Raw genomic sequence first — 18,570 nt, 5'->3', positions numbered from 1 at the left:
AAGATTCAAAGGCGTTTGCTTCTCTACTGTTCTACCCTAACTCTTAAGGCCTTCATCCAACCCGGCCACCCCCCCGAGAAAAAAACCACAAAAATACTAGAAATTCAGATACTCAAATAACCTCAAAAGCAGACAGTTATAAGGCTATAGCTTTCTAGCTTTTTAAAATCACATCATACATTAAGAAATATTTTCACATTGCAACCCAATAAAATGTTTATGCATGTATACATGCATGCACATAAATACACACACTTAAGCAAAAGTTTCATTAAATACTTGACCTTATATTATGTGATACATAATTATATTTTTTTTCTACTCTGGTCTATTTTCATTTGTTTTGATGCTAGTCAGATGCATTAAATGGATTTCAAAACTCCCTTACAGGTCCAGACCCAGTTTGCAAACCACTGGTATAGAACACAAATCTCTACAATTATCAGTTTCTAATAAAACAGGGGTCAAATAACCTTGTTTCTCCTGTAGACTTAGAAATAACTGTGGTTTAATCTGCCTGGGCTAAACATCAAGAACCCTTAAATCTAAACTTGCTGTACTCAGATTCCTGCATATAAAAATAAAATCAGACTACCAAATGATTTCATCATGTACATGCTAACATGCTAATTTTAGGCACTCACTGAGTCAAACAGTACTGAACACAATACAATTCTAACACCAATCCTCTAAAGCAGAGGTGCTTAGAACCTAAGGACTGGCTTCAAGTAGTCGGGTAGAACCCCTGACGTTATTAGATGCAAATGTTTTGTAAAGTTCTCTTTTTCTGGAGAATGAGTCTTGGTTCTCAGATTCTCTAAAACGTCTTTACGTCCCCAAAAAGGTACAGAATTCTTTGTTGGAAAGAAATCTTGAGATTAAGTTCTTAGGGCTGCAGATACACCTAAACTTGGTTAGGGATATAGGAAGAGCCAACACCAGGATATCTGGTTCCAACACCTAAATGGTTTTTTTCCTGAAGTCTTGTTAGCTTGGCTACCACAAACCAACAACTTTTAGCAAATACAAACCACAAAGGAAGAGGAAAGCCTTTTTACCTGGAGTGGGACAAGTTTGGGTCTGGGCTAATCCACAAAGGAAAGACACATTCCTCACTATACCAAACTTTGCAAAAAGTAGCTTTCAATTCAACTATACTTCAATTAAAAATAAATAAATAAATAAATAAATAGCTTTCTATTCTAGCATAGTATTTCGTACCCAAGTTGTTTGCTTCCTGACTACTTAACTGCAAGGCACTTTGAGCATCTGGCCTTAGCTTATATGGAGGTGCTCAACAACCACTTTTTCAAGGTGACAGGAAGACAGAGGTTATTCTTGTGTTTTAATCTAGAGCTACATAAAACAATATAACTTATGAGATGAGACCACTATTTGTATTAACAATAAAATTTTCTAACTTGTATAAGAAGCCATCATTTTGCCCCATTACACTTTCACTTGTTTCCATAACTGAGGTAACAAATTTCCTCCTTTTACTAGGAATAACTAACCCTCGAGCATCTTAAAAGTTTTTTTTTTTACCAACTTTGCATCCTGAAGCAGTACTAAACCTCTCTAAATTCAGTTTTTGCATATGTAAAAGGGAGTAACACTATTTCCTACCTTAGAGAATTCAGGGGAGGATTAATAGGTCAACAAACATTAGCCATTTTTCTTGGCTAAACTTTATTTAATTTACTTCATTTAAGTAATATGATCTTACTTTCAACTAATAATTTACCAGAGTTTGGGATCCTTTCTATAACTCTAATTCATTATCTCAATGTGAGGATGATCCAGCCAATTACTTTAAAGCTGTTTTTATCAAATAAGCTGTGAAATCTGATACATCTACCTTCATGGAGTTTAATAAGAACATTAATTTTACTTCTGGGTTTTTCTTCTTCCTTGCCTTTCCTTCTTAAGAATATAAAATACAAGCATTAAATGTTTTTAATAACATAGGGAGGCACTTAATTGTGTAATGATGAATGGAAACTGCAGACACCAGAAGAAAAAGGGAAAATAAAAAGACTGGTAATTGTGGGTAGTGGATTGGCAAAAGCAGAAAAAAAATTTTTTTTAATTCATTTTTAACATCTTTATTGGAATATAATTGCTTTACAATGTTGTGTTAGTTTCTGCTGTATAATAAAGTGAATCAGCTATACATATACATATATCCCCATATCTCTTCCCTCTTGCGTCTCCCTCCCTCCCACTCTCCCTATCCCACCCCTCTAGGTGGTCACAAAGCACTGAGCTGATCTCCCTGTGCTATGTGGCTGCTTCCCACTAGCTATCTATTTTACATTTGGTAGTATATATACGTCGATACTACTATCACTTCGCCCCAGCTTCCCCCTCCCCACCATGTCCTCAAGTCCATTCTCTCTGTCTACGTCTTTATTCCTGCCCTGCCACTAGGTTCATCAGTACCCTTTTTTTTTTTTAAGATTCCATATATATGTGTTAGCATACGGTATTTGTTTTTCTGACTTACTTCACTCTGTATGACAGACTCTAGGTAGAAAAATATTTTTAACTAATAATAAAACTTCCTCAACGACCAGAAGGATAAATTATTGTAAGAGGAAAAGGGGGATCAGTGTCCTACTCCATCTTAGTAATCATTCTGTTTCCCTTCCATGGACAACATTTAATACCATGGCCATGTTTTCAAACTGATTGTGGAGAGGTTGGTTGCAAAATCAAATTTCATGTGTCACAGCTATGATTTAAATTAAAAAACAGTGTAAGTATATGTAACTGCAATGAATCTGTTTCATGTATCTATGTATATACAGGAGTCTACAGATAAAATATATCTGTAACTATGCTCAAAAGTTTGAAAGCCACTGACTTATGAAACTATTACCTTAATAAAAATATAAAGTAGCAACAAAATTATGGTCTCCTAAAACCCCTAAAATCTAATTTCTCAAATACAGTCGGGGAAATCTGCAACACAACAACACTCGGTGATGTTTGAAAATGGAGATTCTTAAGCCCTGCCCCAAGACTGAATGGTAAGACTCTCCTAGGGTGGAACCCAGGATCTAAGTTTTTAGCAAGCATGCCTGCTTTAGCTTTTTCTAAGGTGAAGATATTTATGTCCCATATGAATGCTCACCAAAGAGTGACCTCAGCAAAAGAATTTAATGATCAGTGGAGATGTGGAAAGCTGACTAGTGTCCCTTGCTTGAGCTTTTCCTAAAAGAACTTTTTACAAATACTCCATGAGTTGAGTAGTAAGACTCAAACTATCTCTGCTCCTTCCCCTCCCCTTCTTTGTGCAGCATGAGTGTATTTATTAATGTATTAGTGACTCATTCTAACCCTTACCCATTTACAACTTTTTGTACCCAAAAATTCTAAAGGAAAATTACTCAGGTATTATGGCTTAATTTAAAATAGCTTTTTGGGAAAACTAGGTAAAATATACAAGAGACCTCTCTGCATTATTTTTGCAAATTCCTGTGAATCTATAAAAAGTTTTAAAACTAGCTATCATCTTAATAATTTAGGAGTAGTGAGTGTCAAAATTCTGAGGAGGGAGAATACTGGGGCTTCCTAGTTATTTTGTGTCAAAGCAAGAGAAAATCACTGTGAAAAAGAATCTTCAGCAGGCTTCCCTGGTGGCACAGTGGTTGAGAGTCCGCCTGCCTATGCAACGGACACGGGTTCGTGCCCCGGTCTGGGAGGATCCCACATGCCACAGAGCAGCTAGGCCTGTGAGCCATGGCTGCTGAGCCTGCGCGTCCGGAGCCTGTGCTCCGCAACGGGAGAGGCCACGACAGTGAGAGGCCCGCGTACCGCAAAAAAAAAAAAAAAAAGAATCTTAGCTAATGTAAATGGGAAACAAATGCTCAGAAAAGAAGTTCAGGCGTGTTAGTTGAGATAGGCCCCAGTGTTCTTTCTGGACCAAACCTCCCTCCAATAAATATATCAAGAAAAGACAAAAAGAACGCTTTTCCTCTCTTAATTCTTTTCTCTTAAAGAAGGTACAGTAGGAAAAAATTACATGCAACTAACTCGTTTAAAAAAAATCTAGATATATTTCATTTCAAGCAGATGTTTTCAGAAACTACCTCCCTCCTTAAATTAGCAACAGGTTCAATCATAAAGGAGGGAAAACTGTGAAGCAAGCTTATCCTGGTTCACATTGCATCTCTGCAAGATTGGTTATTATGGCAGAGTTTAATCTCAGGACAAATGAAATTAGTTCACAATAGAAAATTTTACAAAATAAAATGTGTACCTATGCCTCAAAAAATTAAAAATACAAGCCAGCACATCCACTTCTGGGTATATAGCCAAAATAATTGAGAAAAAAGGATCTCAAAGAGATATCTGCACACCCATGTACACAGTAGCATTCACCATAGCCAAAATGTAGAAACAGCCCAAATGCCTCTTAACAAATGGATAAACAAAATGTGGTACATACATACAATGCAACATTATTCAGCCTTCAAAAAGAAATCCTGTCACATGCTACAACATGTATGAACCTTGAAAACATTATGCTAAGTGAAATAATTCCATCACAAAAAGATAGTGTATGATTCCACTTATATAAGATATCTGAAGTAGTCAAATTTATAGAAAGAAAAAGTAGAATGGTTGCCAGGGACTTGGGGGAGAGAAAAATCAGGAGTTGTTTAAGGGGTAGAGAGTTTTAGCTCTGCAAGATAAAAAGTTCTGGAGGTCTGCTTCACAACAATGCGAATGTACTTAACACTGCTGAACTATATACACTTAAAAATGATTAAAATGGGCTTCCCTGGTGGCGCAGTGGTTGAGAGTCCGCCTGCTGATGATGCAGGGGACACGGGCTCGTGCCCCAGTCTGGGAAGATCCCACATGCCACCCCACATGCCGCGGAGCGGCTAGGCCCGTGAGCCATGGCCGCTGAGCCTGCGCGTCCAGAGCCTGTGCTCCACAATGGGAGAGGCCACAACAGTGAGAGGCCCACGTACCGCAAAAAAAAAAAAAAGATTAAAATGGTATATTTTATGTGTTTTTTACCACAATTAAAAATGTTTTTAATTGTCTGTCTACCTAATGAAGAGGGGCAAGTTTGACGAGAAGCAGTATATTTCCATGGTAGTAAAGGAATTATTAGTCCAGGGGAAATAGTAATTACACTGGAGAATAACAGGACAACACCCTGACCTGAGGAAGGACTCAAGTGAACATTCACCAATGAGGGCACATGAAGATCACATGCCCACAGATATGGTGCCCTGAGCACACAACATTGTGTATGTAACCTGAGCCTCTCCTAAGCAAGTATCAGACAACCCTAAATTGAGAAACAGTCCCCATTACATATATTCTATATTATATTGCAACTAAATGCAATAATACATGATCTTTTACTGGACAAAAAAAGTTTTAAAGGACATTTCTGAGAAAATTGACAGAGTAATGAAATATGGGCTACAAAACAGATAAAAGTTCTCTTATCAATGTTTCCTGAATTTGAAAACTATATTGTGGTTATGTACGAGAATATCTTTGATCCTGGGAAATAAATAGTCAAGTATAAAGGGGTGAAGGAGAATGATGTATGCAACCTACTCTCAAATAGTTCAAGGGAAAAACATGTTTATATAAAGAATGATAAAGCAAATGTGACAAAATGTTAAAAATCAGTGCATCTAGATAAAGAGTTTGAGTTCTCTGCTTTGAAATTATTTCAAAATAAAGTTTAAAAATTATTTTTTTAAGTATAACCTTAAATTTAGTTTACACCTCAGTTCCATCAAAACTTTCGAGGGACTTCTCTGGCGGTCCAGTGGTTAAGACTCCGGGCATCTACTGCAGGGAGCACGGGTTTGATCCCTGGTCGGGGAACTAAGATCCCACATGCTGTGGCATGGCCAAGAAAAAAAAAAAAACTTTCAAGCAAAGAAATTATATAAAAAAGATTTGTTCTACTTAAGCATAAATGCCAGCAAACTCACCTGAAGTACCACTAAGCACAAAATCTATTCTAATAGAAGTATGCTAATTAGTCACATAGTATAAAACTAGGTCCCAACCCTAGGACCTAACTGCAGTAGGTGAGACCACAGTCACTGCCAAAAGAGGCTATAGACTAGAGGGAAAGAAAGCACCGAGGATTAGTGATTAGGCAATGAGCTTTGCAGGAAACTGACTACACCTGAAAGGGTCCAAGCACATTAAGCAAAACAGTAGAGGCAGAAAATGGTTGCCCATTTTTGAATGTTGGTAACCAACTTAAGTTAGTTTAAAAAAGTGAAACACTGAGCAGGTGCAGAAAAGCCAACAGGTGAAAAGATGCAGCGTAGGAATTACCAGTCGGCAAACAGCCCCCCTCCATAGGAGACAGGTGAGGATTCAGAGACTTAAACAAGCAATAAAATACAGATAACCATCTGGTGGAAAAAGAGGGCATGTTGGTGAGTGTATTAAGGGAGGGTTAGGTAAGAGTGTGATGAAGAATACTAGTCTCAAAAATAAATAAATAAAAAATGGTTCTGAGGAACCTAGGGGCAGGACAGGAATAAAGGGGCAGACTTAGAGAATGGACTTGAGGACACGGGGAGGGGGAAGGGTAAGCTGGGACAAAGTGAGAGAGTGGCATGGACATATATACACTACCAAATGTAAAATAGATAGCTAGTGGGAAGCAGTCGCATAGCACAGGGAGATCAGCTCCATGCTTTGTGACCACCTGGGGGGGGGATAGGGAGGGTGGGAGGGAGACGCAAGAGGGAGGGGATATGGGGATATATGTATAGCTGATTCACTTAGTTATAAAGCAGAAACTAACACACCACTGTAAAGCAATTATACTCCAATAAAGATGTTAAAAAAAAAAAATACTAGTCTCTTAAAAAGACAAGACCAGGGCTTCCCTGGTGGCGCAGTGGCTGAGAGTCCGCCTGCCGATGCAGGGGACGTGGGTTCGTGCCCCGGTCCGGGAAGATTCCACATGCTGCGGAGCGGCTGGGCCCGTAAGCCATGGCCGCTGAGCCTGCGCGTCCGGAGCCTGTGCTCCGCAACGGGAGAGGCCACAACAGTGAGAGGCCCGCGTACCCCAAAAAAAAAAAAAAAAAAAAAAAAAAAAAGACAAGACCAGTGAAGGCTTCTGATTAAATATAGTGATGGGACCAAAAGTGTACATCACTTTGTTAAAAAGTTTAGCTGTACTAGCCTGTTTCCACTATTTAATAAGTACAAAGAACACAAAAACATCTTCCTTTCCCTAACTTTGAAGTATGTCATTTTCAAATGTGAGCCCTTCTCAATTATGTTTTTTTTTTTAATATTTATTTATTTGGATGCATCAGGTATTAGGTGGCTCGTGGGATCTTTCGTTGCGGCTTGAGGGCTTCTCTCTAATTGTGGCGTGCAGGCTCCAGAGCACACGGGCTCAGTAGTTGGTGACCGGCAGGCTCTAGAGCGTGCAGGCTTAGTTCGTGCGCGGGCTTAGTTGCCCTGCGGCATGTGGGATCTTAGTTCCCCGACCAGGTATCGAACCCTAGTCCCCTCCATTGGAAGTCGGATTCTTAACCACTGGACCACCAGGGAAGTCCCCCAATTATGTTTTAGAAGCATGTAAGAAGCAGAGACTGTAAGGACTAAATTTCCCTAATGAGACCATAACTTTCTCTTCATGACAAAGCCCATAATTTCCTCATAAGCCACGTGCCCCAAGGGGTATTGGGAAGAAAAGATTGAGACACATTCCCTACCATCCATCACAAAACTCCTAGTTATCTCATTCTCTCATAAAATATGTCATCCTTCCTTATTAAAAGGGGAAAGTCATACTTCACCAGTATTACCTGAAGCTTCCACAGACTTTTTCAAGGTATTTTGAAGATGCAGATTATACTGTAGGCCACAATACATTTAGGTTGAGTGGCTATTCAAGCAAACCCATTTAAGCGGCTATAATAGCTGCTGTCATCTTAGTGCTGCCACTTAGTAGCTACTTCATAGAAGTATTATTAGCTAACAATTATATAGCATCTACTATGTGCCAGGCACTATTCTAAATATTATTTGCATCAGTTGATTTAATCATCACAATTTATAGCTGATGAAACTAAAGCACAGAGTGTAGTGGCCTTCCTAAGATCACACAGCTAGTGAGCAGTAGAGCCAGGACATGAACCCAGGCAGTCGGCCCAGTCAGGTTCTTAACCACTACTACTACTATTACTGCTTCCCTCACGTCAAGTTACTTAACGCCCCTCCCTCCACCTCCACGCCCCACTAAGGAAGTGGAGGAGCTGACAGGTACACATACTCTTTTCTGAACCCCATGGAGGTGAACAGGCTTCAGAATTCAGAATTTTCCCAGTTTTCAAAAGATAATAAGCACCCTATCATCAAGCATATTACTATTTCAGCAGTAAAATGAAAGAACATTCACGCTAAATGGGATAAATACATACAATATGCTCACATAATTTCAGTCAGGTTAGGGTCTGCCACCAAAAAATTAACAGGAAGTTCAGTTTTCAGAGCTTTTTGGATATTGGAATTGTGGTTAAGTAACTTGACAGAATTGTCAAGATTAACTTCAAGATTAATTAATATACACAATTGCTTACCATACAGCCTAGTACACAGTAAGTAGGCATGATACATGGTAATTATTATTAGAGTAAAATTAAAACATACTCAACTTTGTTAACTAAGTGAATGGATGGTGTTTTTAATTAAAAGCCCCAAGTATTACAAGGGCAATCTGCAGGGACTGTGGGTACCCAAACGGGTGAGGAGGGAGGGAGGATGACTTTATCAACATACAAACAAAACATCCACCAATTATCAACAAGAATGCCAGGAAGTATCTTTTAAAATTAACTGAGGGTGGGCTGCATAAAAGTCTTAAAAGAACATCTCTGTAACCGTAAGAATTTACTCAATCTTTTAAAAAGTCTATGCAATCCCCTTTTATAAATATAGCTTTGCTTTTGGAGGGAGGGAAAAAAGTTAAACCCGAATAATTCAGATTTTAAGCTCCCACTCACGTACCTTCAAGCAATCCTCTAAAAACAACTTACCTGGATATTTTGGAAATATAGATGGAAACAACTATAGAGAAAACACTGACACTTCAGCCTTTTTAAAAGCAAAAATAGTCACAACATCTGTATGGTACTCATACTATTTAACTCCTTAACAGTAAATTCTTCTTTTAAAATAACCATCCAAGAAAATGATAATGACCACAAAGTGGCAAAATACTTTTAAGAGCAGACAGATGTTGATTTCACTTTTGTACATCACTTAGAGAAAGATACTTGACATTTTCCCAAGAAAATGAACACTGATATAAAAGAATCTTTTTAATTATTAACATAAATACTCATCACAGCTTTCAAACACTTGAAAAGAATTCCCTTGGTCCTGGCCCTAAGACACCAACAAGCAGTTTTAAGTTCTCTATATTTCCATTATGATTTCTATGTACTTTTGATATTTCTTTTGTATTATGTCCAATAGAGTCTACCACACAGAGGTCTAAGTTATTTCTCAACAGATGGACTTTTTCTAAAAGGCAAATTATTCAATTTATTTCACTATTTCTATTTTACCAAAAACAGGTTGTCCAACAACTTACTATACGTTAGTCTTTAAATTCTTTTCCAATTCAATCATCCAGCACTTAATGCTGATTTCGTGCTCAACAAAATTCAAATCTGACATTTTGTGATTCCTCCCATGATGAAGTGGACTTCACTGTTGCCAGGGCCAGGCCAACCAAGGCAAAACATTTAAGACCTAGGACCATATATGAAGAAACCCCATTTTCAAAAATGCCTGAAGAATTCACTAAATTGAACTGAAGAGCAATTCTTATTTTAAAACCAAGCAGCTATTCCTGGTTGAGTGAGGAACAGAGCACTCTGCCATTTCTACCTACCAGGGTAACTCCCCACCAAAATCATAAGCTACATGGTAATGGCAAAATATAGAAATGTATTAGAACAGGGTTGTTTTCAAACCTTAGAGAACTGTGTATCATTCAAAAAAGCATCTTCAATTTCTCAGTGCTTTCCTATTCAAATCACAAAACGTAACTCTCAAAAACTGCTGTGACTCCCAGCTGTTCATCTTATTCCATAAGCAAAAAGGCATCTTCAATACACCTATTAATATCTACCACTTATAGTTTTAGGGAACTTAATCTCTCTGAGCCTTCCTGTCTTTATCTGTGAAATGGGTATTAATAGAATTTACTTCATTCGATTTTCTAGAGTAAAATGAAACAATGTACACAAAGTGCACAGTGCCTAAAACAGGAGTGGGAAATACATAGTAGCTATTATTAATTACAAAGTAAAACTTGGCAACCTTCCTAGATGGTGGGAATAGGCAAAAAAGTGAAGTCAAATACTATAGAAGGTATGTGTTTCAAAAAGCTAAAAAAACATTATTCTGTTTTAAGGCCACTTGGTACAAAGGGAGAGAGACAAAAATTATGGACTACTTAAATTTCTAGCGGGCAGCCAGATTTAAGAAACAATTTGCAAGTCTAATTACCAGTTCTACAAAAAGTATCTGGATCTGCCACCCAAGTATGTACTGCTTACTTTACAATTACATTCCAATCAAATTACCCAATAACTTAAAAAACAGGTTTAACAAATTTACGGTGCCACTATTTTGGCAAAACTATCCCCTAAAAGTCAGTTATCTCCAAATATGCTCTAAGAATCATCTGCATCGGAATCACCTTGTTAAAAACAAACTGGTGGAGTAGAGCTCAGAAATCTTAAGACATTTGTTTTGAGAACAACTGCCCAAAAGATGTTTAGCCAAAACATTCTATATTAAATCCACCCAGAGTATAACTTAACCTCCACTTTCCTGCAAGATCTGCCACTATAGCAAGCTCTGTTCTGCTGGTGTGCCTGAATTAATCTGGGAATTAAGGTAGAACAGGACGAATAAATATCAAGAAATAAGGATGCACTTCAGAGGCACAAATAACTACTAAGAACATCTTTCATTTTTTTTTTTTTTTTTTTTTTTTATGCGTTACGCGGGCCTCTCACTGTTGTGGCCTCTCCCGTTGCGGAGGACAGGCTCCGGACGCGCAGGCTCAGCGGCCATGGCTCACGGGCCCAGCCGCTCCGCGGCACGTGGGATCCTCCCAGACCGGGGCACGAACCCGTGTCCCCTGCATCGGCAGGCGGACTCTCAACCACTGCGCCACCAGGGAAGCCCACATCTTTCATTTTTAATCAATGTGAAATTAACTCAGCCATAACAGAGAAGATGAACACATAATACACAAATTCTTTAATGGCCCCCCACAGAAAAACTGATCTTATGAAGATTAAACCTAGTTTCATCAGGAGCTTTGCTTTAAAATGGTACACTGTGAAGTATGGTCTTATTTACACATAAAATGCTGAAAATTAACCTTATTAGATACCCAACTCCAAGAAAACATGCCTGGCATAATTTGTGTGTAACACATCTAGTTACCTAGATCATGAAATTTATTTAATACTGTGATGTTACACAGAGTCCTTACATTCAAACTAGACTTTTAATGTCCAACAACTAATCATTTCCAAAAGAAATAAATCACTGCAGTCCAACAAGTGATGAACAGCTCACTCTCAATACTGTATATACTAGTACAGCAGTAGGTGTCCTAAAGCTGCCTGGGTCAGAAGGTGATTAGCACTTGTCTCAATGCTATTTCACTGTGGAAACCCTTTATCAACACCTTGGGGTATAAGCAGAATAATCATCAAAAAATATTAAAAGTGTTTTAAATAGGTACAACTCAACACAATCATTCAAGCATACTACTTGAGGGCCTAAATTCTCAACCTGGACACTTAGTATAAGCTACTCATACCACTACTCACTGCTTCACCAGAATGGCTGTATATTTTTCCCACCAAAAGTAGGGCTATTGCACCATACGTTTCATGATCTCTGTAAAGAAAAAAAATCATTGTCTTGGTTTATATTTCCTTAAAAAACATGTAAATCTACAACTTGTCTTAAGAACTTAGTGAAATCTGAAGATTTCTAAAGAAATCACCTCAATTCTTTTTAATGCAACCCGCATACACACACAGAAAAGGCAGTATTTGTAAAAGATCAATTCTGAAATACAACCAGCTACAACCTTTAATAAGAATGTACCACAAAATTAAAATGCACAAGGGTTTTTAAGCATAAGCATTTACTTCATGATCCCTTAATTCGTATCATGTACCAAAAAAATGGAATCAGAAAGGTTTCTCAGGATTTCAAAGCATTTTTTTTTTTTTTTTTCAAAGCAGCTTTATAACTTTAAAGATGTGGAGAACAGTAACAAACAGTTTAAATGATCCCTCTTGTAAGAAGCAACCACAGGTCCCGTTAAATATGTCCCTTCAAGAATAGATTGAGAAGACTGAGAAACTACCATTTCAGAGGACTGGGCTGAAGGCTGGTTAAATTTTTCTAGGTTTGGAATTACTAAAGTTGGAGGTGTGTTTAAGGGACAGGCCTAGAAGTTTGCAGGCAGGCAAGAGATATCGTATCATTTCTACTGACCCAAAACAAGGCCCTTAGGGGACTACAGTTGTCCCTTCTGTTTGCTCTTGAGGGAAAAGTCCTATTTTAAAAACGTTATGGAAATGCATCCAAGGGGATGCAATCGGAAAAAAATCCAGAATGTGGAAAATTCTACCAAAAAAAGTCTATGGAGGGCTTCCCTGGTGGCACAGTGGTTGATAGTCCACCTGCCGATGCAGGAGACACGGGTTCGTGCCCCGGTCCGGGAGGATCCCACATGCCGTGGAGCAGCTGGGCCTGTGAGCCATGGTCGCTGAGCCTGTGCGTCAGGAGCACCTCAATGGGAGAGGCCACAACAGTGAGAGGCCCGCATACCGCAAAAAAAAAAAAAAAAAAGGCTATGGATTAACAAATCAACTGCAAGGAAATAAAAGTAATGGCAGGAGAACTACAGATGAAAAACTTAGGAAGCTTCTCAAACAACTGCAATGTATAAACTTTACTTGATTTCTAATTTGAACAAAACTTAGATGTTGATTTTGAGACACTGCACATGATGATGTAAAGGAATTGTTGCTATTAATTTCGGTGTGACAACAGTAGTACAATTAAATTTTTAAAGTTCTTATCGTTTTACAGATCTCTACTGAAATACTTATGATAAAATTATATGTTTAGGATTTGCTTCAAAATAATCCATTGGAGGTGGGCATACAATGAAACACATTTGGCTAACAGCTGATAAATGTTGAAGCAAGGGACATTCATTTACCATAATAAGAAAATTAAACAAATATTATGGTACAACCACTGATTATTCTGTCTAACATAAGATAGTTTAGCAACCTGAAGGAATGCTTATTATATAATGCTAAATGAAGAAACAAATGTACCTACGTCAAAATTTCAAAAGCGTAAGGTTAAGGAAACAAAAGAGAATAGGAAGACCAAACTGAATTTGTGAGTTAGTTGATTATCTACTTTATCTACTAGTATTAGACTACTGTCATTAGACATTGCTAATGAATTCAGTAGGCAGGTAATTTAAACCACTTAAGAGAGCTGCGTATAAAACAATAGTGGAGAGGCCTAGAATAAACTAGAGAATGCAATGCACACCTCAACTTAAAAGCATTCAAATAAATACTCCACTACATAAATTCCGTTTTTAACCAGATATTCAAATATCCTCATTTTTAGGGTGACCAAGTCATTTATTTGCCAAAGCAAGCTACTTTGAATAAAGAAAAGAGGTAAGAATCAAACCAGGATGGTACAGGAAAACCAGACCACCTGGTCACCCTATTCACTTTATCTATATAAACTGAGGCATTAAGTTTGTTTGCTTATTTGTGCTTAAAGTGAACTGCCTAAACTCAAAATGAATTAGCCTCATACACACTAGAGACTGAAGCCCAGCGAGGCACAGAGATTTGCTCAAAGTCATGGTGTTAATTGAAGAGGCAGGTGCAACAAGTCAGCACCCAGTACCCTGACACTGTCCAGATCAATCTACTATTTAGTACCATTTTCTTCTCTTTGGGTTTTGGTTTTCTTAAAATTACATGTGTCCTGCTCCTTTTTTCCACAAAAAGAGTCTCTTCAAAATGTGTTCATCAAATAATTCTAAAAATAAGGCAAAAAAAATAATACAATAACAGGAAGGTGAAGAATGTCCAACAAATGCTTACAAAAGCAAAATCCTGATTAATCCACATGTATATGAAATCCTGTACTCTAAGATCAAACACTTTTTCTACATGCTGGACAACCCTAAGACATTTCTGTACCATGCATGATTGTCAGAATAAAAAAATTAATAAAAGCAATAACTGGACCCTTGGAAGACCGGAGAAAAGCACACATACATTGATGCACCTAGTAGCCTCCCAAACATTAATTCTTTCCTGATTATCTCACTGAAGAGGCAAGAACCAAGACCTCAGAGCCTACTACATTCCCAGTAGACAGCTAAGGAAATGGGGAGTCTCCAGAGCAGCTTCTATGGCTATGAGCTCACTAAAGAATCTCTTTGGCTCCAACACCCATACACAACCTCTGTATTATCCCATATAGCTATTAACATCAAGATAAGCACTATATTTCAGAAATATGCAATTCTTTACTTACTGATTAACAGGAAATCTGCCAGCCCAACTACCTTCCTAATATGAAATTAGAAAAAGCATAGACTTTAGAATCAGATCCAACCTACATCTGAGCCCTTACTTTGCCATTTACAAGCTAGCCAAACTGAAGGAACTTCAACTTCCTCCTATATAAATGAAAAATACCACCAGAGTTATGGAGGTTAAAGCATGTGGTACAAAGCCTGGTACTTAACAGGCACTCAGTAGGAAGCTCTTGCTTTAATTTTTATTTTATATTGGAGTATAGTTGATATACAATATTCTGTTAGTTTCAGGTGTACAGCAAAGCGATTTAGTTATACATATACATATATCTATTCTTTTTCATATTCTTTTCCCATATAAGAGGAAACTCTCGTTATTTCTACCTAATGGTTTCATTCAATGGCCAATTCAAATAGGATACAAACTATTTTTATTTTATTTTTTATTTATTTATTTTTTGGCTGTGCCGCCTTGCGGGGTCTTAGTTCCCCAACCGGGAAAGGAACCTGGGTCCGGGCACAGAGTACAGAGTGCTAACCACTGGACCGCCAGGGAATTCCTGATACAAACTATTTTTAAAGCAACTGATGACTACAGTCACGGTCTTGGTAAAGTCTGTAAAGAGTTATCTCCTGGATCATCAGTTAACCCCAAAACTGTGCATGAAAGTATGGAATCAACGTAAGCACAGATTACAAAATATATTGGCAGATCTATTTTTCCAAATTATATTAAATTATGAAAAAAAAAGATACTCAACTAGTCAATCACTGGTCCAATAATAATTCCTTGAAGTGCTAAATTTTAAAAACACTGCTTTATTTCCTCACCACTTCCACAATGTGTGTGACTCCCATATAAACTTCTAGAAGGCACAGACTGTGTCTCATACATATAATATTCAGAATAGCTAGGAGGGTGCCTTGTACAGATGTACTCAATAAATATTTGTGGAATGAAAAGTTGATATGGTTCCCTTAATGGCGTTTTTAAAAATACGTTAATGACAGGATCCTTTCACTTCAAAACATTAAATTGCAAAAGGTTCATAATAAGAACAGCACCCCCAACAAAAGAAGCTGCTGTTTATAAGCACTGTAGGTAAAACAGACCAAAACTCAAAAAACGAATGGCTTTCCCTATGAAAGAAAATTTTAAAAAACAAAACACCAAGACAATGAGCACCTCAAAACAGGACAGCACTGTCCATTCCATTTCCAGAAACAACTTACCTTTTTGCACCTTCCTTTTGCAGATTTGAAATCCAGATTCTCACACAATCACTGGCCTTCGCTTCTGTTTGATTCAATAGCATACACACTACTGAACATACACATTCTCTCTCTTGCTATTATTAAATACATCAGTACTGGTCTTATTCTGCTTTCTAATTCCGAAAACAAAAGTGCAAAAGTCCTAACCCAAAATTCTTTAAAAAAAAAAAAAACTAATTAAAAAATTTTTTTGAGATTTAACAATGTTTGAAGTAACTGTAAAGGCTCCCATCTTTTCCCATACTTCAATTATGTATTTTAAATGGCTTTCTTCCCCAAATGAGAAGATTCTTGTGTCTTGATGGGAGGGCAAGCAGTTACAAGTAAAACGTACTAAAATAAGCCATTTCTCAACAGGTGAGATACCATCAGAGTGTGTGCTGTTGCAGGAAACAGAATAGAGAGCCGTGAATGGGAGTCTCTGCACTTCATATCTGCAAAAGAAGAGAATAAAAAGGTTAACTTAACTCTAGACTTAGAGTATCTTCATCTGTTTAAAGCAATGCCCATAAACAATTTAAATTTAAAAATGAAAATGTGCTAAAACAAGAGGTTTGTGGGTGAACTCAACCATTTAAACTGTATCTACAGTTTTAGAAGTCAGTATCTTAACACTTTTATACCACACCATCTTGATATTAAAGGTTTAATAAAAAATCCCATCTCTTCTTTAGACTTTTCTTAAAGTTATCATTAGCCAATTAGCCAAATGTGCTAGGGGGAATTAGTTCTAACCCTAAGAATAACAGTCGAAGAGCTCATTTTTAATAAACGTTCTTCCCTTTATAAGGAGCGGCAGTTAACCTTTTGGGAACCCCAATGCTCCCACCTCTTTCTCCGACCTCATTAAAGTTAAAGGTTAATTTGAGAATAGCGCATTCTCCCCTACCCAGCACCGCGTTCTCTGCGAAAATCCTTCTGCGTTTTGCACTGACCCACCCGCCGCAGTGTGGGTGAGCCAGGGCCAGGTCACGGAAGGAGGCCGGGGTTGCCGGGGGGTGGGGGTGAGACCCGCGAGCCCGTCAAGCACCCGCGGCTCCCCCCACCACCCGGCGGCACACCTGCCTCGCAGGCGCCCACCAGGGGCAGGGACCGCCCTCTGACAGCCCCGCGCGCCTGCCCCACGCGGAACGCGCGCCACGCGCCGCGCGGGACCCGAGGGCGGCGCAGGCGGCTGGGCGCCGGAGAGGCGGGAGCCCGTCGTGAAGGGGCCGCCCGGGCTCGCTCCCTCCCCGGGGACCGAGCGGACCGGGGCGTGCTGGGGGCGGGCGCGGTACCTTTTGGACAGATCCATGAGGACCCCGGAGAAAAGCTTCTCCCCGAGGCGGAACGACACGACGAGCGCGTCCTCAATGATGTGGTCCAGCGTGACCCGCACCTCCGAGCCGGGGATCAGTTGCGACACCGCGGAGTCCCCACCCGCCGGCGGCACGAGCGCCGGGGCTGAGGGCTGGGGCAGCGGCGGTTCCTGGCGCTCCTCGGGAGCCGCGGGCTCCTCGGGCGGCGATGCAGGGGAAGGTGAAAGGCCAGGCCCTTCCTGTGGCGCGGCTGCCGCCGGCTCCACCACCCGGGCGGGTAGCTTCTCTTCAGGCTGCAGCTCCGGCCCCGCCGCCTCCGGGCTGCGGGCTAGCTCCCCCGGCGGCGGTGGCGGCGGCGGCGGCGGCGGGAACGGCGGCTCGTCGGCCTGAGGAGAGGACTGCTGCCTGTCGGCCTCGCCGTCCGGCACAGACGCTTCAGTGGCCGTGACCGGGAGGGGGTCAGTGCCGGCCTCGCTGCCGGGAATGGGCTCCATCTCCGGCTCGGCCTCGCCGGCGCCCCCCTCCCCGGGGGACGCTGCAGTCGCTGCCGCCTCTGCAGCCACGGCCGCCATTTTCTCCCTGGCTTCTCCCTCCTCCAACTCAGTCAGTCTACAGCGGCGGCGGCGGCGGCGGCAGCGCTGCTTGGTTCCCTGGGCCTTCCCCTCCCTCCAGCGAACAGTTTTGTCCCGCCCTTACCCCCGATGCTTGTTATTGGCACCGCGCCATTGGTTCTGTCCTACAGCCCTCCCGCACTTGCAATATTCCATTGGCCAGGTGGGGACGTCTATCATCCAGTCAGTCCATCCCTCCCATACAGAGTAGGAACTTCTCATTGGCCGGACTAGTTGTCAAATGTCGAATCTTAGAGGAGGAGTGTGGGGCGGGCTCAAAGGGGGCGGGGGGAAGTCAAAAAGCTGAGCCTTATACTTATTGCCTCTTTCTATTGGATGGAAGAGAAAATGTAGTCTTATGGTTGGCCTATGCTCCTGCCCATTATCAGCCAGGGTTTCAGAGGTGGGATAAAGGAGGGAATCACGTGGTATGCCTGTTCTTTCAAAGGCTATGGAGGGGAGGAGTAACGTAATGAGGGAGGGGAACCGCTTCCCAAGAATCTCTGCGCAGAGGTCCTTAGAATAAATGTTATTTCTGGGCGCGGACCTGCTTGCAGCCGCGTGTGGGCACGACAGGCTTCTTTGGGAAGGACAGCTAAAGTTTGAAGATAATTCTACAGTTTTTGAGCTCCTCCTATGCTAGGCACTGTGCTAGGTGCTGGGGATAGAATGATGTGCAAGACGTTCTCCATAACCTCATGGCAGCCACTTCAGCTCCCACACAAGGGGT

The 18,570-nt window shown here is 40.3% G+C and overlaps 1 protein-coding gene across 13 annotated transcripts in view; it reads right to left on the bottom strand.

The window, feature by feature from the left end:
* Positions 1–17,989, bottom strand: part of PWWP2A (PWWP domain containing 2A) — a 42,911-nt gene extending 24,922 nt beyond the window's left edge. For 8 of the 13 annotated variants that reach the window (XM_032627410.1, XM_032627408.1, XM_032627406.1 and 5 more), the window contains exon 1: positions 17,209–17,956. In XM_032627410.1, the coding sequence (XP_032483301.1) occupies positions 17,209–17,801 (593 nt within the window). In that variant the 5' untranslated portion in view covers positions 17,802–17,956. Of the gene's footprint in view, positions 1–11,872; positions 11,953–17,208 lie in introns of all 13 variants that reach the window. The other 5 variants (XM_032627416.1, XM_032627417.1, XM_032627418.1 and 2 more) reach the window with 4 other exon arrangements.
* Between the last annotated feature and the right edge of the window lie 581 nt (positions 17,990–18,570).

Source organism: Phocoena sinus, chromosome 3 (genome assembly GCF_008692025.1).
Source record: "Phocoena sinus isolate mPhoSin1 chromosome 3, mPhoSin1.pri, whole genome shotgun sequence".
Taxonomy (NCBI): Eukaryota; Metazoa; Chordata; class Mammalia; order Artiodactyla; family Phocoenidae; genus Phocoena; species Phocoena sinus.
The sequence above is the reverse complement of the archived record's forward strand: the minus strand, read 5'-3'. Positions and strand labels throughout refer to the sequence as shown.